Source organism: Nothobranchius furzeri, chromosome 18, assembly GCF_043380555.1.
Source record: "Nothobranchius furzeri strain GRZ-AD chromosome 18, NfurGRZ-RIMD1, whole genome shotgun sequence".
Classification (NCBI taxonomy): Eukaryota; Metazoa; Chordata; class Actinopteri; order Cyprinodontiformes; family Nothobranchiidae; genus Nothobranchius; species Nothobranchius furzeri.
The window spans coordinates 10,495,550-10,517,572 of record NC_091758.1 but is presented as its reverse complement, the minus strand read 5'-3'; the positions used below and the strand labels follow the sequence as shown (position 1 = coordinate 10,517,572).

The 22,023-nt window shown below is 42.9% G+C and overlaps 1 protein-coding gene and 2 long non-coding RNA genes across 5 annotated transcripts; 1 reads left to right on the top strand and 2 right to left on the bottom strand.

The window, feature by feature from the left end:
• Positions 1-317: 317 nt before the first annotated feature.
• Positions 318-9,606, top strand: nubpl (nucleotide binding protein-like). 2 transcript variants are annotated; one of them, XM_015942446.3, is made up of 10 exons: positions 318-482; positions 1,305-1,449; positions 2,723-2,757; positions 2,912-3,002; positions 3,149-3,291; positions 3,381-3,474; positions 3,564-3,649; positions 3,726-3,846; positions 7,428-7,510; positions 9,331-9,606. In XM_015942446.3, exons 1-10 carry the CDS (start codon positions 354-356, stop codon positions 9,391-9,393), a joined length of 990 nt encoding a protein of 329 aa, XP_015797932.3. In that variant the 5' UTR covers positions 318-353; the 3' UTR covers positions 9,394-9,606. The 2 variants fall into 2 exon arrangements, with proteins under 2 accessions (XP_015797932.3, XP_070403030.1); XM_070546929.1 differs by lacking the exons at positions 318-482; positions 1,305-1,449; positions 2,723-2,757 and adding an exon at positions 3,082-3,121 and having other exon boundaries at positions 2,914-3,002; positions 3,201-3,291.
• On the bottom strand, positions 2,834-11,399 carry LOC107374295 (uncharacterized). 2 transcript variants are annotated; one of them, XR_011517209.1, is made up of 4 exons: positions 11,195-11,399; positions 3,405-3,598; positions 3,104-3,279; positions 2,834-2,974 (listed from the first exon to the last, which is right to left on the bottom strand). It is a non-coding gene; the product is annotated as an uncharacterized lncRNA (long non-coding RNA). The 2 variants fall into 2 exon arrangements; XR_001571491.3 differs by having other exon boundaries at positions 11,260-11,399.
• A 7,955-nt stretch (positions 11,400-19,354) lies between these two features.
• On the bottom strand, positions 19,355-20,917 carry LOC107389900 (uncharacterized). Its single transcript, XR_001573480.3, has 3 exons — positions 20,350-20,917; positions 20,214-20,276; positions 19,355-19,801 (listed from the first exon to the last, which is right to left on the bottom strand). It is a non-coding gene; the product is annotated as an uncharacterized lncRNA (long non-coding RNA).
• Positions 20,918-22,023: the final 1,106 nt, after the last annotated feature.

Below are 22,023 nucleotides of genomic sequence, written 5' to 3'. Positions count from 1 at the left end.
TTCACCACTCTCTCTTTATTCTGCTCTCCCCACCTATCCCACCTTTCTCAGGATCCACCGATTTCCCTCTTTCCTGGTCACTCTCTCTCTTTCATTTTTTTAAATCACAATTGCCTATTTTTGCTCATTTTAATATTTTTTAAACATTTTCTAAATGCTTTTTTATATTTTTACATTTTTTTGTTTTTGTGAAGCGCCTCGTGATTTTTATCTAATTTAATTTTAGTTTGTAGTTCACACCTCGGTCCAGAAGGTGGCGCTAGTGCCGTTGATTCAGCACATGGAGGCTACACGAAGAAGAAAGTAGATGCGCAGACCTGATGCGCACTAAACTGTAGTCTAAAAAAATAAACATGGCTCTTTTCACCTACAGTAAACTGTCTCATTTACTGAGATTAGCTGTACACAAAGCGCCTGTTTTACGAGCAGGAGCTGACATGAAACCCGGAGCGGTCAGCTGGCTGCAGTTGAAACGAAGCCAGGTACGTTTTCTACTCACTGTGTTCACAAACGGCTTTCTTTTGGACGTGATCGCTGCTAACTGTCAATCTTTTGAATGCTTTGACATTTACCTCAACGCCAGCTTTGATTTAGATCGAAACAGAATTTTTGTTGTTTCGTGTATTTCTCAGTTTTTTCAGCCTCTCGTGAGCTTTGGTAAGCTTTAATGATTAATTTTCCTTGTCTTAAAACAATAATAGAGCAAGACTTTTAACAACTAGTGTGATTATTAACTTGTGTCAAGCCAGCCTCCAGTTTATTGTCGGTTCCCCGTCTATTCAAAGTATTACGGGAAGAGATGTGGAAACCGGATTTCAAAATAAAAGTAAACTTCGAGTGAATTAACAGATATTTTAAGAACATAATCACATATAATTTAGGCTTGTTCACTATTAGCGGCCTGCGGCTATCTTATTTTGGATTTAAAAAAAAAGCCCTGTGAATTTTCATTTTTGAACTACTCTTTCAATGACTTCAGAATGCTCTTAAAAGCAAAAGTCATATTTCCAAAGAGTAGTTGCATTTTGTATCAACACTATCCAACCACAGCAATTTGAAATTGCCCATATTTGACCAACTCTTTTAACAATTTCAAAATGCTCTAAAATGGAAAATTGCTGTTTCCACAGGGTAATTCCACTTTAGATCAACAGTATACAACCCCACAGTGATACCATATAATATCAAGTTATTCTGATGTTGCCTTCCAAAATAAAGGCCTTTCAAATTGTCCATAATTGACCTAATTTTCAGTGATTTCAAAATGCTCTAAAATTCATTTATGCATTATTATGGTGTCAAAGAGGTCAGTGGACAGTAAAGCCCAGCAGGAGAGACAGAAGCAGCAGATGGCCAGAGGGCTTCCCAAGCAGAAGCCCATTGCTGGAGTCAAACAGGTCATTGTCGTGGCTTCAGGCAAAGGCGGCGTGGGAAAGTCCACGACTGCAGGTAATGAGTCCGTTTTCTCTTCCAGTAGACTGTTATAGTCCCGTCAACATGCATGTATCCATCTGATGGGCGGATGTCCGGATCGAGCATCAGAAACACTGAAGCATGAAGAAAGTGTGCTGGGCGACAAAGACTGGGGATTATCCTACTAGTTTCATGTTTATCGTGCAGCGGCCTACTCTGACATTCCATATCTGTCTGAGTCTGTGATCCTCGGCTACAAAATTTTCATTTTCACGTTCAAAAACACATAATTTTTTTCATTGTAGCTATAATCATCAAAATTACAAGAAATAAATGCTTGAAATGTTTCACTGAGATTCACTTTCTGAAACTTTTCACATGATCTTACATATTTAGGGGTACCTTCATGTTTTTTCAATCTATCAATCAATCAATCAATCACATTTTATTTATAAAGCGCTTTTCAAGCAAAGTGTTACTCAAAGTGCTTTACAGAATTAAAATGACCCCAAACAGTTTAAACACACACACACACACACACACACACACACACACACACACACACACACACACACACACACACCGGTTAAAATGTATATTCGGCTGAATAGCGTTTTAAATCAAACGTCTCACATATCTTCAACATCCTTGACAGCGGATTTCTATCTTTGTTTTTATTAGGCTTCTTTAAGTATTAGCAAAGAAGCAGCAGCAAGAAGGCATTGCTTCCCGGCCTGGGATCTTTCTGCATGCGTGGGTTCTCTCCGGGTCCTCCGGCTTCCTCCCACAGTCCAAAAACATGGCTGTTAGGTTGACTGGTCTGTCTAAATTGTCCTTAGGTGTGTGTGTGTGCATGGTTGTTTGTCCTGTGTGTCTCTGTGGTGCCCTGCGATGGACTGGCCCTCTGTCCAGGGTGTACCCCGCCTGATTGTCCGTTGACCGCTGGAGATAGGCACCAGCCCCCCCCCCCCCCCCGGCAACCCTACGTGGACAGAAAATGGATGGATGGATGGAAGTATTAGCAAAGCTATTAAGGGATTTGTTTTGTTTTACCCTTAAGGAAAATTAGATCAGTTTTGATTAGGAAGTTTTTTTTAGTGAAACTAAAACAAAACATTTTTTCTCAAAAATCTTTGAAAGAGGTTCTTTACTTTTAAGCATGATTAAATATAAGACTGAAGTCTGACATCACAATCAAAATCTAAAACATACTTCAGTTAAATGATGACATAAGTAGAAAGAGCTACATGTCATACATGATCCTAATGACTGCCAGATGGGGTTAAAGTCTGTTTATGTGTCTTTGCAGTAAATCTGGCTCTTGCATTAATGGCTAATGATCAGGTAAGATGTCTATTATTGTTGTTGTTGTTGTTGTTGTTATTAAGACGTGTTTTACTCTCATGCTTCTGAACATCAGACATTGTCTTCTGCCCTGTGAAGACCTTTCCTGTCTCTGAGACATTTGTCCTCTGACAGAGACTTTTATGTGTCTCAGTCTAAGTCTGCTGGTCTGTTGGACGTTGACGTCTACGGCCCGTCTGTTCCCAGACTGATGAACCTGAAAGGAAACCCGGAGCTCAGTGACGGTATGCAGAGTTTAGTTCAATAGTATTTTTCTTACCCGTTAAATAACTTAGTTAAAAAAAGCACAAAACGTTCTTTCAGATAATCGGATGGTTCCTCTCACCAACTACGGCGTTCCCTGGTCAGTTGATGCTGTCTGATTCTTCAGGTCTCGTTGGAATGGCGGATATCCTTATTGATGATTTCCTCTCTTCTGTCAGCATGTCAATGGGCTTCCTGGTGGAAGACGCGTCTCCGATAGTGTGGAGGGGCCTGATGGTGATGTCTGCCGTGGAGCGCCTGCTCAGACAGGTGAGATTGGAGTATGGAAATCCAACGTTGGATGTAAATCATTGCTTCATGTGTCATGGAGCAGAGACTACACAGTTGTGCGTTTGCAGGTGGACTGGGGCTCACTGGACTACCTGGTGGTGGACATGCCTCCTGGGACAGGAGATGTCCAGCTGTCAGTTACCCAGAACATTCCAATAGCAGGTAGGTTTTAGGGTCCGTCCTTTTTCCCTGTCCCACAGAAGTGCTTCTCTTCTCCTCCGTGTAAAGTCGAGTCGTGCGCTCTTGTGTAGGTGCGGTCATCGTGTCCACGCCTCAGGACATCGCTCTGTTGGACGCACACAGAGGAGCTGAGATGTTCAAGAAAGTCAACGTTCCGGTAACCCATGAGTTAATGCAGAAACGAGTGGAGCGAGAAGCCATCGGGCCCGTCTAATGACTGGATGTTCTTTCAGGTTTTAGGTTTGGTGCAGAACATGAGTGTCTTCCAGTGTCCCAACTGTCAGCACCAGACCCACATCTTTGGCTCAGACGGGGCCCGGCAGCTCGCAGACACTCTGGGGATCTCGTTCTTAGGTGAGTCAAGACGGTTTAGACCTGAAGTGATGATGGTGTGATTCTCTTCTGTAAAAACAGAGCGAGCTTTAACGTCTAAGGCACAGGTGACAAACTCTGGTCCTCAAGGGCCACCATCCCACATGTTTTAGTCTTTTCCCTGTTTCAACACACCTGACTTCAATCAGCAGGTGATTCACAGGCTTCTGGAGAGCTTGATGAGCTGCTGCACAGGTGAATCAACTGTGTTGGAACAGGGGAACAACAAAAAGATGCAGGATGATGGCCCTTGAGGACGGGAGTTTGACACCTCTGGTCTGAGGTTTATGTGCTGAGTCATTTGATTCTCAAAGTCCAGATCATTTTATTTAAATCATCTTCCTCTCATTATTAAGAGGAAGAAGCATTCTTTCCTCTGTAGCGTCCAGAACTGGTCAGTTTTTCATCTACAGTTTGACCTCTTCAGTATCCGGTCATAGGGAGACATGAGTCTACATCTAGTGCCTTTAATCTTCTGGATCCTTCTATTCTATCAGCTGGAGTCCAGGCCTCTGCAGCTCTGAACACAGGATAACATGTTGTCAACAAACTGTTCGCGTTTCAAGGCCTTAAGCTTCCCCTTATCGCTCCTTCAGGATTTCTCCTGCGTCTGAATAAAAGTGAACCTTTTCAGCTCATATGAGTTAATTAATCATATAATGAAATGAACAATATGGTTAAATGCATTGATTAATCTGTGCTTAGATTAATAAAGTTGATTAATCTGTGCTTAGATTAATAAGGTTGATTAATCTGTGCTTAGATTAATAAGGTTGATTAATCTGTGCTTAGATTAATAAGGTTGATTAATCTGTGCTTAGATTAATAAGGATGAAATGAAATATATGACCCATATATTTAATCAGTGTACATGACTGGACAAGCACACACTGACCAAATCTCCATGACGCAAGTTAAAGTTAGCGTCACTGCACATAGATATTTTCTTATCCACAAATCAGAGCATCCTGTACCTGGGAAAGGTGTAGTTCTGAGGTTTGTTTGTTACCACCTCTTTATATGTCAAATTCTGATTTGTCAGTAAATCAAAATATGGCAATTATTTAAACAGAACTCACTTCCCCATGAGTTAGTTTTGAGCCGAACTCCGGACTGGCCACCGGAAGAAACTCTAACCACTGCATCTCTTGACAAGCTGTGAAACCGGTTGCTCGCTGCAGCAACACAGAAACTTGCTCCTTCAGAACAAAGCTGACACAGCCAAGACCCCACACGTAGCTGGGGATCTGCCAAAACGTAGATATTTTTCTACATTTTGGCCTGTCATCCACACAAAAACGGAGTTTTTTAAAAACTCCGGCCAAAGTGAAGATCTGCGTTTTCTCCGTTTTGGGTGTCTGCATGTGGACAGACAAAATCGGAGTTTTAAGGTCTGCAACGTCACTTTCCGCGACAAAAAAATGCTGACATCACGTGTGTGACCTGTGTTTACACTAGCCGACATCATGGATGCCCTCAGAGCTGCGCTCGCTTTATCAATTGTCCAAGCGCTTTTTGCTTGTTTGTTTTTGCAAGTGGAATTACTGCTCCTTGTGGAAGACCACAGACGAAGGACGAGGTTAAGAACGGGGGAAGTACTGCCGCCTACAGGTCTGGCATGTCCTTAACAACGTATTTATCCGGGTACGTGTGGACAGAGTTTTCTTTTAAAACGAGGTGGTGTGGATGCAAGTTTTTGGAGGGGCGGATATTCGTTTTTTTTAAAAACCCGGCTATGTGTGGACTAGGCCTCAGAGTCCGTCTTAGACACAACCAACCTTCATACTGTTGGGACCTGGGAACAACTCGAGGCTGGTCTAGTGGTACTGCGGTTGATCCTGCGGACTACAGTACCTGGTAGGTCCACACAGATTCCCGTCATTCCGGATCTACCACGGGGGTTCCCATCTGGGTACGAAGGCATGGCAAGATTGCGTCTGATGCCGTTTTGATAAATCAACTCTTCAGCTTATAACAACCACAAATTCTTTCACACTCAGAACTCGCTGTTCCTTTTAGATACGAGGGTTCTGATAACATCACATTCCATCCACTTATATTCATCCATCACATCATCTTATTTATAACTTGTCTTGTTTTTAATTTAGAAAATAAATTTCTTACTTTTTATAAACTTGACTCGGTCTTAATACGAAGTGTGTTATGATCCCTGAAAAAGCAAAGAATCCTAATTCTTCTGATTAAACATTCAAAGATCAATCAGGTTGATGCTCTATATTTATATAGAATATCACATCTTATTGGTCATAAGTAAAGGTAATATATTGAAGGGACTCTAAGGAAGTATGACGTTTTTATGCTCGTGATCGCCACTCGGGCCTAACGCGTAACGGCAGCTTCAAAAGTAAGTTCGTGCATGAGGCGCGCATGCTGTACGTGCACACTCCTTAACGAAAATAACAGCTGAGACAGTCTTGTGTGTGTGTGTGTGTGGCCCGGAGGACAGAAGAACACAGGAAATGAATAAAAATAATGTTCCTCTGTCTAAGCAGCTGCACTTTCTCGTCGGCTGGCCGAACGTGCAGTGTGTGTGTGTGTGTGTGTGTGTGGCCCGGAGGACAGAGCGCAGCTAATTAATTAAATAATGTGGTTCTGTACCTTTCTCTTCAGCACAGCCGACAAAGGTTAATGATGGGTCAGTCCTCCTGCATGCTCAGATCATTCCCTTCCCTTGCTAGAAAAATTGTTCCAAAATGAAAGTTGAACCCACATCTTTTTTATCTGTGAATTCAATGCCGTTCGGCGAGTCTCAAATAAAAATTTGGGCATCTTATTTTAAAAAAATATACCATTAATGTAAAAAAGAAACTCAAAATGACAAATTATGTTCCCAACTGGAGTCGAACCCAGGTCTTCTGCATGAGAGTCTGACGTCTTACTAGGTGAACTAAAGCACCAGTAACGTTTGATGAATCTGTAACGTTTACATCCTTGATGACAGCTGAAACAACGTCAAACCAAAGAACAGTTCGATGCGAAAATGGCTATTTTGTTGCTATTTTGCAGGAAATATCTAGAAGAAAGTTCTACAGAAAGTGGCTAAGGGTCCTCAGAAATGTAGCTAGCTTTGTCACTAGGCATTAGGAACAGTGACAAAGTGGCACTGCCTCTCTCTGCTGCTAAAGCTACGGACAGCAAATGCTACGGGCGATGCCTGAGCGTGAACGCGCATGAAGCAGCCTGCTCGACCCGAGCATCTCTCTTTTTCTGTGATTTTACAGAAAAACAGGCAATCACAGTAAAAATGCCAGGGCTCATTCTACAGGACCAGGGCATTGCAGGAGGATGTATGAAGAAGACATTTATTATTTCTATACATGTTTTGGCTGTCACACTTCCATAATGCCCCTTTAAGCTTAAAAGCAACATATAATCAACCTCTTACACCTCTACATTAGCAGCATTTTCAGTGTTCCAATACAATGAATGGCATGTTCTTTATGGTCATAAATGTATTGAACTGGCCGACAAAACATTTTTATATTTTAGATAAAAAGCAGCTTGAAATATTTTTTTAATAAGTTTCTCTATTTGCCTTTCAGGTGACATCCCGCTTCACCTGAACATCCGAGAGATGTCAGACAAAGGACAACCAGTGGTTGTCTCCTGTCCCGACAGCGCAGAGGTCTCTACTCTACTCTACTCTGCTCTGCTCTACTCTACTCTACTCTACTCTGCTCTGCTCTACTCTACTCTACTCTACTCTGCTCTACTCTACTATACTCTACTCTGCTCTGCTCTACTCTACTCTACTCTACTCTACTCTGCTCTACCCTGCTCTGCTCTACTCTACTCTACTATACTATACTCTGCTCTGCTCTACTCTGCTCTACTCTACTCTGCTCTACTCTACTCTACTCTACTCTACTCTACTCGGCTCTACTCTGCTCTACTCTACTCTGCTCTACTCTACTCTACTCGGCTCTACTCTGCTCTACTCTACTCTACTCTACTCTACTCGGCTCTACTCTGCTCTACTCTACTCTACTCTACTCTGCTCATTTCTACCCTACTCTGCTCTCTTACATTGATATTATGTAGCTTTTGTGTTTAGGTTCTTATTGGTTTTGTTAGACTTCACCTTTACTGACTCATTCAGTCTGATTCTGTCCTGATTGGCTTGATGAGCACATGCTCATCACTTGGTTTATTAGGTACACTTGTTCGTTACCTCATTAGCCAATCACATGGCAGCATCTAGGCGACCTGCTGAAGTTTAACCTGAGCATCGGGATAGAAAAGAAAGAATATTTAAGGGAGTTTAAATATTACAGAATATTTGGGACCAGATAGGTTGATCTGATTTATTGGGATTTGAACCAACAACCATTGCTTGTGTTTACAGAGAATGTGAGGCAAACAGGGCCTGTGGAAGGCATCTCTATCTGTGTTAATGCTCTTCAGTTAAGTGTTTAACAGGTCCAAAAATTCAACCTGAACCCAAAAGGACCCGAAATACATGAAGCCTGAACCTGGTCCGAATCCCTGTGCCATTCAGCAATTTGGATTTCCTGGCTCAAAAACAGGATCTTAAACTGCTTAAAGTCAACAAAGCAATCATGTCCTAAAATAGTATCATCAACAATGCCAGGCAGACCTCAGCGTTAGTCTGGGGGTGGGTAGGGCGGCTGAGCTTCCTTTGTGCAGATAGCGCTGAATTTAACAAGTCATCTTGCATAGATTTAGTCTTCGAGCAAACTGGAGATGATGGGTTAGAGATAACAAACATGTTTATAGTCTATTAATTGCCAGATGAAAAATCAGGACCATGGACAGCAGCAACTGTGTGTTAGTGTTGTCACACCCTCAGTAGTGGCTCCTCTCTGCTGGCCCAGCCTGAGTCAGCCAGACCAACTGACATAATCAATTGACAAACTGATAATTACTCCTCGGGGGGGGGGGGGGGGGGGACTCGTAGCTGTAGCACGAGAAACTGTACACCTCCCCGAGGTGTACAGTTTCTCTGCTGGTGGTTATTGTGCAAGTTCTCCATGTCCATACCTTTATGACCACATGGACCCATCTTCTGATGGCTACTACCAGCAAGATAAGGAACCATGTCACAAAGCTCAGATCATCTCTAACTGGTTTCTAGAACATGACCCTAAGTTTACTGGATTCCAACAGCCTCTACAGTCACCAGATCTCCGTCAAGCCCAGAACCTTTGGGATGTGGTGGAATCTCATGGATGGAACTGGTGCTGTCATCTTAACATGGACCAGAACCTCTGAGGACACCTTATGACTTGAAGAATTAGTGTTACTGAGGCTAAAAGGAGCTAAAAGCCAGTACTAGTTAGGTGTACCTAATAAAGTGGTCAGTGAGGGTATTAATTTAGTTCATCTACATTTTATATGTGGTGTTTTTAATACTTTTGATATGATTTGAATGTTCTGTGGAAATGAAAACTACTTAAAATAATGAAGGTCATCTCTGTGCTGCAGGCGGCGGCCTACAGGAAGCTGGCGTCTGCTGTGACCCAGAGACTACAGGAAGTTAACACATGACTTTCAGCTCCAACAGGAAGTCCGCTGGTTGATAATAAACTTGTTTTTGTCATATATAAACAGTCATGTAGAACCAGAAGCACAAACTTGTCTCTACTGTCGTAACGCACAACTACTGTATGTAAAAAGTGACTTGGTGCTGTTCTACTGAAGGAAAATAATGTTAAAAAGTATTTATTATGTATATCATTAAAATGTTTACAACTCCTGAGACATAGAAGTCTATAATTACTGAAGGCAGTAAGCTTCCTAGCAAACTCATTGTTGGCAGCCATTTTTTTGTGAATGTGTTATAAACTCTCATAACAAGGTAAATATAAAGGAGATGTATTGGCCAAATATGGTTAATCGTAAACAACAAGCAGCATCTTTAGGCACCAGAGACGACTCATTTCTCAATGGAATGAGAGGCTTTGTGAATTTGTCACCTACAGGAACCGTTTAGCAAACCGGGATACATTTCCCTGTTATTTAGGAGGATGAGGAGCAAGCCTAAGCCGGACCTGTGGTTTATCTCTGACAGGTGTTATTGGTTGAAAAAAGAAACATTATTACGTGTTTCATAGCTGCCATGTTATTTTAAAGGATGAAAGAAAGTTAAATAACAGTCAAATTTTAAGTCGCTGGTTTACTTTTGTCCATTTTTACCTTACATGAACTCTGCTTCTTCTTAACGGTTCGTATTTCTTTAGGATTTGTCTTTGAATCCGTTCTTGTTTTTGTAGTAAGAGATATAAGGACCCACCTTTTGTCAAACTTTTTGACAGGTCTAGCTTTCTTTGACCTCATGACCTTGGCCCCCCTTCCCTAGCCTAAATCAAATTGACAGGTCTATTGTTCATTAACCTAGCCCCCCGCCCTAGCATAAATCAGATTGGCATGCGTATTGTTCATTGACCTAGTCCCCCCACCTTAGCCTAAATCATATTGTCAGTAGTCTCTTTTGTGAAGATCGAAATGTTAAGAAAATGACTGGGTGTAATGGCGCATGAAGTTTCCTTTTGTGAATCATTTTAGTTACGCTTGATAACTGTTTTGTCTTAGCCCCGCAGTTCCCACAGCCCCTCCCTTTCATAAGTAATACCCTCCAACCCTGATTGCCTCTTTAAAAGCTCAGACTGAGATCGTGTCAGAATGGTGAAAAGCCAAAGAAATACCTCTAAGAAAATGGTGAAGGAAGAGTCGTCTATCCAAGAGGAAAAGGAAGAAGTGTCTACATCCGACGCTTCAACTTCAACCCAAAAGGTGAAAGAAGAGAGTGTGGATATGCTGTCGCCGCTATCACAAACCTTGCTTTGTGAAAAATCCATCCAGAACCAGCTCAGTAATTTAACATCTCAGATGTGAAGTACAGAATAGTTAAACTCAAGGAAATAAGACACATAACTTAGATTCACATGCATGTCGTAAACGGATCTACACACACACACACAGGCACACACACGCACGCACGCACGCACGCACGCACGCACACACACACACACACACACACAGGGTTACATTCAGACATGTGTCTCCAACTCTAAACCATTCAGCCATACCTCTGGTGATGCTTTACAACAAAATCACCCCCATCTCAGCCACAAAGCATTTGACTTACTTTTTGTTCTGTGGAGGGGTTTTAAACAGTGCCAGGAAGTTTGTGAACAAAACACTAGTTGATCATTTACCATCCATTTGGCTATGCACGATCCTAAGACTAGTGAAGGGTTACCGACTCTAAACCGTTTATTGTTTTGTTGTACAGCACCCTGCATACTCAAGCCTATAAGGTGCTTTATAAATAAAAGTTGAGCCATACCTCTGGTGATGCTGTAGTCGGCATGGAGACAAACAGCTCCTCAGCTCACAAAGCATTTGACTTACTTTTTGTTCTGCACGGTGGTATTGTTTCAAAAAGCTCATTCTAACAAGACTCTTCTTCCTTCTCCTCTTGGATAGACGACTCTTCCTTCACCATTTTCTTAGAGGTATTTCTTTGGCTTTTCACCATTCTGACACGATCTCAGTCTGAGCTTTTAAAGAGGCGATCAGGGTATGAAAGGGAGGGGCTGTGGGAACTGCGGGGCTAAGACAAAACAGTTATCAAGCGTAACTAAAATGATTCACAAAAGGAAACTTCATGCGCCATTACACCCAGTCATTTTCTTAACATTTCGATCTTCACAAAAGAGACTACTGACAATATGATTTAGGCTAAGGTGGGGGGACTAGGTCAATGAACAATACGCATGTCAATCTGATTTATGCTGGGGGGGGGGGGGGGGTGAGGTCATGAATTCAAAGAAGAATAGACTTGTCAAAAAGTTTGACGAAAGGTGGGTCCTTATATCTCTAGTAAAACGTGGACGAGCTACTTCAACGAGATGAAAGACCCGTTTGTTTGAACAGCCTTTGACTCATCTGTCCACCAGCTTGTTTTCAAGCCTAGAAACATCATCCCTGGGTCTCACACCTTTTCCAGATCAGCTGACTTGGGGTTGGCAGTCCAGCCTTTTCTGTTTTCACCTGGGATTTTGAGATGCTCATCCTCATCTCGACTGCTTCACTTCCCCCGTAAGAGTTGAAGGTCCCAGTTTGAAAGAGCTAAGAAGACTGCTCCAGCACAGATCATGACATTGGATGTGCTACTGCTAGTTTATCCGTTTAATTATAGATTCACTAGGATAAATACAATAAAGTTTAGCTCTCACCAAATAGAATATTTACTAAGAAATCACAATGTAACCATAGACACATTACTTTGTCCTTGTCTCTCTCTCTCTCTCTCTCTCTCTCTCTCTCTCTCTCTCTCTCTCTCTCTCTCTCTCTCTCTCTCTCTCTCTCTCTCTCTCTCTCTCTCTCTCTCTCTCTCTCTCTCTCTCTCTCTCTCTCTCTCTCTCTCTCTCTCTCTCTCTCTCTCTCTCTCTCTCTCTCTCTCTCTCTCTCTCTCTCTCTCTCTCTCTCTCTCTCTCTCTGTGTGTGTGTGTGTGCGTGCGTGTGTGCCTGCTCTGTCTTCTCGATCCCCAGTGAGTCGTGGAGGATGGCTGCTTATACTGAGCCAGGATCCTCTGGAGGTTTCTTCCTGTTAAAAGGGAGTTTTCCTCTCCACTGTCGCTATATGCTTGCTTAGTATGAGGATTGCATCAAGTCACTGACACTAGTCAGTGACTTGATGCAATTTGCTGGGTTCCTTATATAGGAAACATTATTTCTGATTGGCTTCATGAACTGACCTGAACTGGAATGTTTATTATGTGAAGTGCCTTGAGATGACTCTTGTCGTGATTTGGCGCTATATAAATAAACTTGAATTGAATTGAATCCACGGCAACACTCTCCACAGCTGCATGGAGGTGTTCTGTCCATAAAGGTAGTGAGCAGAACAGGAACAGGTGACCAGCAACACAAACCACACCCACTCTGTTGGGCAGAAGGGAAACCCCCCTTTTCAATCTTTATTAAACTGGTAAAACGTTTAAGAAAATGTTCTCATTTACAAACATGCTGTGACGAGATGTCTCAGAGGTAGCGCCAAAAACTACAATTTCATTCAATCATGTAAAGAAAAGAAAAGGCATGACAAAGCCTGTAAGAGAAAATAAAAACATAAACAGGATAGTGAGTGGGCATAGGAACATGTTAATCTGTATTTGGAGAATATTTGCAAGAAAATACAGACAAATCAACGTGAAAAGAAATGAATATGTCTGTAAAAGAATAAGCATCTAAAGTTTAAACTATAAGCCGATGAAGTTCTGATTTAAAGGTTAGATTAGATGTCTAGGTTGCTATGGTTGTAAAGTGTTCCAGTCATGCGCTGCTGTGAAGCGGGTGGATTTGTGGCCTAAGAGGAGATATTTGTGATGAGGAGCTGAAGTTATCCACTAGATCTGGTGTGATGTGTATTATGGGTGAAGTGAGGGCGGTGTCTTGTCCAGTAACGTCTGGCAGACAAAAATAAACCAGTGATGAAGTCTTCAGGGGGAAGGCCAGCGCACCAGTTTCTACAGATCACAGTAGTGGGCATGATAAGGAGCAGTAGAGACACATCAGATGGTCTCCCTTTTTAAATGAGGGGACCACAACCCTGATATTCCAATCCAGAACTGCCCCTGATGTCCACACGATGCTGCGTTGCAGGGCTGTGTACAACCAACAGAGCCGCACAACATCCAGAGCCTTTAGGAACTCCGGGCGGATCTCATCCACCCCCAGGGCCTTGCCACCGAGGATTTTTTTCACCACTTCAGTGACCTCGGCCCCAGAGATTGGAGAACCCAACCCAAAATTCCCAGACTCGGCTGGTGCCAGGGGGATTGAAGTCTTCGAAGTATTCTGCTCACGATCCACCACGCTTGAGTAGAGGTCAGCAGTACACTATAAACAGTGTTGGTAGCGCACTGCTTTCCCCTCCTGAGCCACTAAATGGTGGAACAGAATGTCCTTGAAGCCACCTGGAGGTCTTGCTCCATGGTCTCACTGAACTCCTTCCACGCCCGGGTTTTTGCCTCCGTGACCACCCGGGGCGCATTCAGGCCTGGCCTGCCAGTACGCATCAGCTGTCTCTAGAGTCCCAAAGGCCAAAAAGACCCAACAGAACTCTTTGTTCAGCTTGACAGCATCCCTAACTGCCCGTGTCCATCAGCAGGTTCGGGGGTTGCCATCGCGACAGGCATCGGCAACCCTGCAGCCACAACTCCAGTCAGCCACCTCGACGTTGGAAGCACGGAGCAGGGTCCACTCCACCTCAGTGTCCTCTGCTTTCTTTGGGACATGCCCTAAATTCTTTTGAATGTGGGAATTGAAGCTTCCTCTGACAGGACGTTTTGCCAGATGTTCCCAGCAGACCCCCACAACACGTTTGGGTCTGACCAGCATCCTCTCCCACCACCAAAGCCCTCATATCACCAGATAGTGGTCAGTTGACAGCTCCGCCCCCTTTTCACCCAAGTGTCCAAGACAGGCACCGATCAGATGAAACGACAACAAAGTCGATCATCGAGCTGCGGCTCAAGGTATCCTGGTGCCAAGAGCACATGTGGACACTTTTATGTCTAAACTTGGTGTTCATTATGGACAATCCATGACTGGCATAGAAGTCCAAAAACAAAACACCACTCTAATTCAGATCGGGGGGTCGTTCATCCCAACCACACCCCTCCAGGTCTCCCTCAGGACAACAAGAGAGTCACCAGAAAGAGCGCTCTCCAGCACCCCCTCCAAGGCCTCCAGAAAGGGTGAGTAATCTGAACTGTAGTTTGGTGCATAAACTCAAACCAGAGTGCTACCCTCTCATTCACCGGGGTAAACCCAAACAAACAGGCACCAAAATGGGGGGCAACTAGTATTCTCACCCCTGCTCAGCGCCTCTCCGTGGGTGCAACTCCAGTGTGGTAGTGTCGAGCCCCTCTCGAGGAAACTGGTTCCAGAGCCAGAGCCATGCGTTCAGGTGAGTCAGAAACCTTGCACACCAACTCAGGCTCCTTTGCCGTCAGAGAGGTAACATTCAGAGCCAGCTTCTGTAGCTGAGGATCAGACCTCCAAGGCCCAGGAAGGGCTGCCACCTCACTCTCCAGGTATTTATACTTTAAAAAGACCTCATGGTGCTTATTTGGGTTCTCATAACCAACATTTATACACAAAGATACAAGTGGGTACAAACAGCAATGTCATGATTGCAGCCATGAGTCAGGCAGCACTGACAGAGGAGTAAAATGGGTTACAGGTTTGAGCCACGCTCATTCTGTCACAGTTGTTGTGCCCTTGGTCGAGACCTGCTGGTGGAGGTTGGAGAGAGCAGCGGCGCCTGTGTACAGCAGACTCGCCCCTGTCAGTGGAGCTGTGGTTGAAATGAAGCTCATCACAGACAGTGTGTGAATGATTGTGCTGTAAAGCGCCTCTGGGGGTTGTAGAACCCTAGAAGGAGGTATATAAATACAGACCCTTTATCATTTACCCATTCAACATGCTGAAGTCTAACATGAGCTCAATCCTCCAGCGTTTGTATAGTGTGTGTGTGTGTGTGTGTGTGTGTGTGTGTGTGTGTGTGTGTGTGTGTGTGAGAGAGGTCCAGTACCCTGTAGGTCCTGTTGGAGTCCTGCAGGTGGCGGTAGTCCATCATGAATGGGAATAGATTTGCTTTTTTTTTTTTTTTTTTTTTTGCTTTGCAGCATAATTTCTCTCAAACTAGTCCCAGAATAATCGTGTGTCTGAAAACCTTTCTAATTTAGTTTTTGTGTTCAAGAAGGTTGTACTGAGCTGCGACTCTTGAAAAAAAAGTTGGAGGCCCTAAGTTGCAAGAAATCAACGGACTCAATAAATAAAAATGCATTTTGATGCGAAGTATTCTGAATGATCAGGTGACACTGAGAACGACATAAATGAGCAAAACGTTGTGATTGTTGCTGCAAATGTTCCTGTCAGGATTTATTCAGAGCTTACCTCTAAATGTGGTTACTGAAATCTAAATATGCAGCTAACATGCAAATTAAGATGGATGGAGGGGGCGGAACAGGTTATTGAACATCTCACAGCTTCTATCGTTAATCGTTTATGAACAATGCTGCTGTCTGGGAACGATTTCACATTTAGAAAAGATTTGAATTCACTGAATCACAGAAAGTTCAAAAGGTTCTTCCTGCACTAAGAGCCTGCTACAGAGACAACATTTTATGTTGAAGTGGGCTGCACGTGGCCCCTGGGCCACACTTTGGACATGCCTAAGGCAAACACGTCTATCTTTGCTTGGTAAAACGTTGTGGAATGGCTGCATTTGAAAACTCTTTTTCTTCTAACATCAAGCATTACTGCACCAAAGGAACCACAGTCAGTCTTGATCATGCGAGGTTTTCAATTGTTGAGCAGTTAAAACATTTATAATGTCCGTAGTTGGGGAATTAAAAGAATGATGGTGATGATAAAAGCATATGCGTGTGTTGTCACATCTCCTTGTGACTGGTGACATCATATCTTGTCCCGTTAAAACAAACCCACCAGCCGCTCTGGAAGTTTTTAAGGGGCTCTGACTTCTAACCACATCAAAACAATTACTTCACCAGGAAAAAAGAGGTTCGGCCATTGGATTAAAAAATTACATATCTGTCAGTTAATCAAACTGGAATAACTGCTGACTTGATGTGGGGAAGTTATTGGAGAAAATGGCTTTTAACAGAGATTTTAACAGCAGCACGACTGTGGTGAGGACGGCGCTCTACCAACAGCAGTAGTGCGTTCGTTTATGTGTGCATCAGTAAACCAAACTATTGCCTGGCATTGGATTTTTAAATGCATCTACAGTGGTGTGAAAAACTATTTACCCCTTCCTGATTTCTTATTCTTTTGCATGTTTGTCACACAAAATGTTTCTGATCATCAAACACATTTAACCGTTAGTCAAAGATAACACAAGTAAACACAAAATGCAGTTTTGAAATGATGGTTTTTATTATTTAGGGAGAGAACTAAATCCAAACCTACATTGCCCTGTGTGAAATAGTTATTGCCCCCCTTGTTAAAAGATAACCCAACTGTGGTGTTTCACACCTGAGTTCAATTTCTGTAGCCACCCCCAAGCCTGATTACTGCCACACCTGTTTCAATCAAGAAATCACTTAAATATGAGCTGCCTGACACAGAGAAGTAGACCAAAAGCACCTCAGAAGCTAGACATCACGCCAAGATCCAAAGAAATTCAAGAACAAATGAGAACAAAAGTAATTGAGATCTATCAGTCTGGTAAAGGTTATGAAGCCATTTCTAAAGCTTTGGGACTCCAGCGAACCACAGTGAGAGCCATTATCCACAAATGGCAACAACATGGAACAGTGGTGAACCTTCCCAGGAGTGGGCGGCCGACCAAAATTACCCCAAGAGCGCAGAGACAACTCATCCGAGAGGTCACACAAGACCCCAGGACAACTTCTAAAGAACTGCAGGCCTCACTTGTCTCAGTTAAGGTCAGTGTTCACGACTCCACCATAAGAAAGAGACTGGGCAAAAATGGCCTGCATGGACGATTTCCAAGACGCAAACCACTGTTAAGAAAAAAGAACATTAGGGCTCGTCTCAATTTTGCTAAGAATTCAATTCAATTCAATTCAATTCAAGTTTATTTATATAGCGCCAAATCACGACAAGAGTCGTCTCAAGGCACTTCACATAATAAACATTCCAATTCAGGTCAGTTCATTAAGCCAATCAGAAATAATGTTTCCTATATAAGGAACCCAGCAAATTGCATCAAGTCACTGACTAGTGTCAGTGACTATACAGCAATCCTCATACTAAGCAAGCATATAGCGACAGTGGAGAGGAAAACTCCCTTTTAACAGGAAGAAACCTCCAGAGAATCCTGGCTCAGTATAAGCAGCCATCCTCCACGACTCACTGGGGATCGAGAAGACAGAGCAGGCACACACGCACACGCACACGCACACACACACACACACACACACACACACACACACACACACACACACACACACACACACCTCAATGATTGCCAAGACTTTTGGGAAAACACCTTGTGGACTGATGAGACAAAAGTAGAACTTTTTGGAAGGCAAATGTCCCGTTACATCTGGCGTAGAAGTAACAGCATTTCAGACAAAGAACATCATACCAACAGTAAAATATGGTGGTGGTAGTGTGATGGTCTGGGGTTGTTTTGCTGCTTCAGGAACTGGAAGGCTTGCTGTGATAAATGGAACCATGAATTCTACTGTCTACCAAAACATCCTGAAGGAGAACGTCCGGCCATCTGTTCGTCAACTAAAGCTGAAGCCATCTTGGGTGCTGTAGCAGGACAATGACCCAAAACACACCAGCAAATCCACCTCTGGATGGCTGAAGAACAACAAAATGAAGACTTTGGAGTGGCCTAGTCAAAGTCCTGACCTGAATCCTACTGAGATGCTATGGCATGACCTTAAAAAGGCGGTTCATGCTAGAAACAATTCTGCAAAGACGAGAAGGCCAAAATTCTTCCAGAGCTTCAAGGCAGAGAGATGCACATGCGCTGACGGCCGATCACTGGACACAGCAGCGTTTGAAGCTGATGGCAGCGCGTTAGCAAACATCAACAAACAATGAAGACGCATTTTCGCCTAATTTATTTACTGACAACGCAAAAAATAATCTGGTTAGTATAACTCACTCAACCTGGAGGTAAGTGGAGAAAATTTAGAATGTTTACAAAACTATTTTGACGATTTTTTTTTGAGTTTTTTGTTATGGGTGCGAAGAAATCTGCAGCCGACACAGAAACACCTGGGACCAAGAGAGCCGTCCTCAGGACTCACCTGAGGCCTCATCTCCCCGTAAGGACTCATTAGAATTATTAGATTCTATAGATAAATGGCTTCTGGGATTTGAGGGGTGACTCCGCCTGCTTGAGGTTCTACACCAGGAGTTCCAGAACTTCAGACAGTCTCTGGAGTTCAGCCAGGAGCAGGTTGAGCGGCTCGCTGCTGAGAACGCGTCTCTGCGGGAGTCCGTTTCTTCCCTGGAAGAGGGAGTGAAGCGGATCACCCAGGACAACAAGATTCTGAAGGAGACGGTTTTGGACCTTCAGGCTCGCAGCATGAGGGATAATCTGGTGTTCGCTGGCCTGCCGGAGAAGACGGGAGGGGCGGAGAACTGAGAGCAAACAATCAAGAACTTTCTCCAGACCCAAATGAAGATACCTGAAGAAACGGTAAAAAACATCACCTTTCACCGGTTACATCGCCTTGGAGCTAAAAGAGTGGACAGCAGAAGACCTCGTCCCGTCGTGGCTAAATTTAAACATTTTAAGCAGAAGGATCTTGTTAAAAGCCAAAGAAGAGAGCTCAAAGGAAGACTCGCCAAATTTGTAACACTTTGGAAGCGCTAATGAATTAAGTTACATTAAGTATGGCTAGTGTATACTGACTTTATCAGAACCCAGGAACAACTGCTGGAGCTGGTTGTCAATAATAAAAGAATACACAACACATTGAAATAGTTTGCAAAGACAATATATTGAATAATTATAAATAAAATAAACAAACACAAATTAACAGGTTCCACTGCTGCAGCACTGATAAATAAGTTAAAGTGCACTTTGAAAGTTCTAGTTCTAGTGAACGTTCTAGAGGAACACTCTGACTTCGGTCTGATCCCCTGAATAGTTAACACTCCTTTGCAGGACTTGAAAATCCAATGAATTCACACCGAATTAATTGTCCAGGATGTGATCCGAGTGTCCATGAAAGTTATCCAAGCGCTTTGTCAAAGAGTACTGAAAAGGGAGGTGTGTGAATCCAAGAATTGATTAAGGAGTTGGGGGTGGACAGAGCGTTGTCTGAGACAACTTCCTACCAGACCAGTAGGAAGATGAAGGAGAGGTCTTCTGGCCCCTGGCCAATCGTTAGCTCGCCATCCTTAAACCCTTAAAGGGTCACCTGGCCTGTATCAAACAAACAGGACTAGTAAGACATCTTATTGCAAATAAGGTGTCATGTTTCCCTTCATTTCTTGTGTACACAATTAATTCTTATAAATACATGGTGTTAAAATCAATGTGCATAAACTGTACATTCAATACAAACCCATAATATTTTAGAATATCAGTAAAGCTGTATCCAAACCAATATACCGCTATAGAAATACCACATAGCTTGGACAAAGTTAGTATCCCACAAAAATGGCGACCAAGAACTTAGCTTTGAGTTCATCTGTGGTATTTAAAAACAAGATCATGCTCAATTGTTTGAAACAGCATTCATCATACATGGTATTGCATTCGCTACCAGCATGCAAACCACTAGCATGCTAGTTGCTAATATGACACAAACAAACACACTCATCTTAAAACTCACCAATTCCAGCTTCTGTATGGTGTATGATGACCCTACAAGGCTCCAGCTCACAGTTGTCGGTGTCTGAGTCAAGTAATATCTTAGTGAATGTCAAACAAATGCATTATGAAAAAGCTTTGGTTTTTGATGTACTGACCTGCAACAGCTCTGTCACTTGGCTTTCCCCCACATGTCTGCAGGGAGGAAGCCAGTGCAGGCCTTTGATCATGTGATCAATGTCACATGACTTAGGCATGGTGCATTAAATGACAGAAGAGTGTAGGAATTCACCATAACTTGGTAAAACACTGGGCTACATAAGCATGAATGACCAGATCTCCAAGGAAATCCTGGACTGGTGCAGAGTTCTCTTCCCTCTGCGCAAAAAGTTTATCCAGGATGGGAAGAGGGCTGTCATCTCGGAGGATAAGCTTTACATGGACAACAAACTTTACAAGGAGCGAGGAGTGACTGACTGGCTGTATTAGCCCAACATCAGGTCAGACATTTACTATTCTTATCAGGATTCGCTGGGTTTGAGCACGTCAGGATTAAACAGCTGCTAGATCCGTGTTCTAGATGATGAGATCACCTGTTCATCAGCACTTCACACCCCTATTACCTTTTCTTTTTAGTTCCTTCTTCTTCTTCACCCTTTATAATTCTTTCCTTTCCTCTTTTTATCCGCTTCTGGAGCTTCACATCTGTATGGCACAACCACACAACTTTCCAACACTGAGTCAGACTCAGCACGCGCACACGCACGCACACACGCACGCACACACACACGCACACACGCACGCACACACACACACATTAAATCTACAGCACAATATAACAATTAATGCGTCTCATAATACAACCAAAAACACTGTTGGGTCTTTATTATTATTATTATTTATTTTCTGTTATTAACATATTATTTTATACATTTAGTCATTTATTCCAACTTATTCACATGAAGGCGTCATATTATAGCTACTCACACACACACATCTATGGGTGCACTTAGGTTTGTCTCATGGAACGTACATGGAGCTGGCTCCAGAGAGAAGAGATTAAAATTTTTTGATCAGCTAAAGAGAGTGCAAGCAGACGTAAAATTATTACAAGAGACTCATAGATCTGCCACATCTGCAGATGAACTTAAAACACCTGAGTTTCCCAGCATGTTCTCTGCTTGCTGTAACTCTAGGCAAAGAGGTGTAGCTATTTTAATACACAAAAAAATACTGACTATAGCTGTCAGCGACCATGCTCCGGTTTCTTTAACTCTGGTAAATAAGAAGATAATCCCACCGATCATCAGTTGTTTTTTTAAGTGTGTTCAGTGTGCATTTGTTCAGTGTTTATGTCGCATGTGTTCATTACATTCGTGTTTATTAACTCATTCACTGCTAGATGTTTCCTGATCAGTAAAGCCCCTCGCTGCCAGCATTTTTCAAAGTTTTGATTTAACATGACGACTTTTGTCGGCAATTGCAGTCAATGAGTTAATACATTTTTTTTAAAGTGCTAGCAACAAAGGGCTTTACTGAATAGGAAACATCTGGCAGTGAATGAGTTAATAAACACAAATGTAATGAACAGATGTGACATAAACACATGCGTAATGAACAAACGCATGATGAACACATGCACAATAAACACATGTAATGAACACACGCGTGATAACCACGTGCAATGAACAAATGAGCAATGATTACGCTTAAACTATTGACTAAATCATGCACTGCCATTGACGATAAAAGTCGTCATGTTAAATCCAAACATTGAAAAATGCTGGCAGCGAGGGGCTTTACTGATCAGGAAACGTCTGGCAGTGAATGAG

Coding starts and splice junctions, on each gene's coding strand:
- nubpl (XM_015942446.3), top strand. CDS start 354: ATGGCTCTTTTCACCTACAGTAAACTGTCTCATTTACTGAGATTAGCT. Junction 483..1,304: donor TGCAGTTGAAACGAAGCCAG/GTACGTTTTCTA, acceptor ATGGTGTCAAAG/AGGTCAGTGGACAGTAAAGC. Junction 7,511..9,330: donor CCTGTCCCGACAGCGCAGAG/GTCTCTACTCTA, acceptor TCTGTGCTGCAG/GCGGCGGCCTACAGGAAGCT.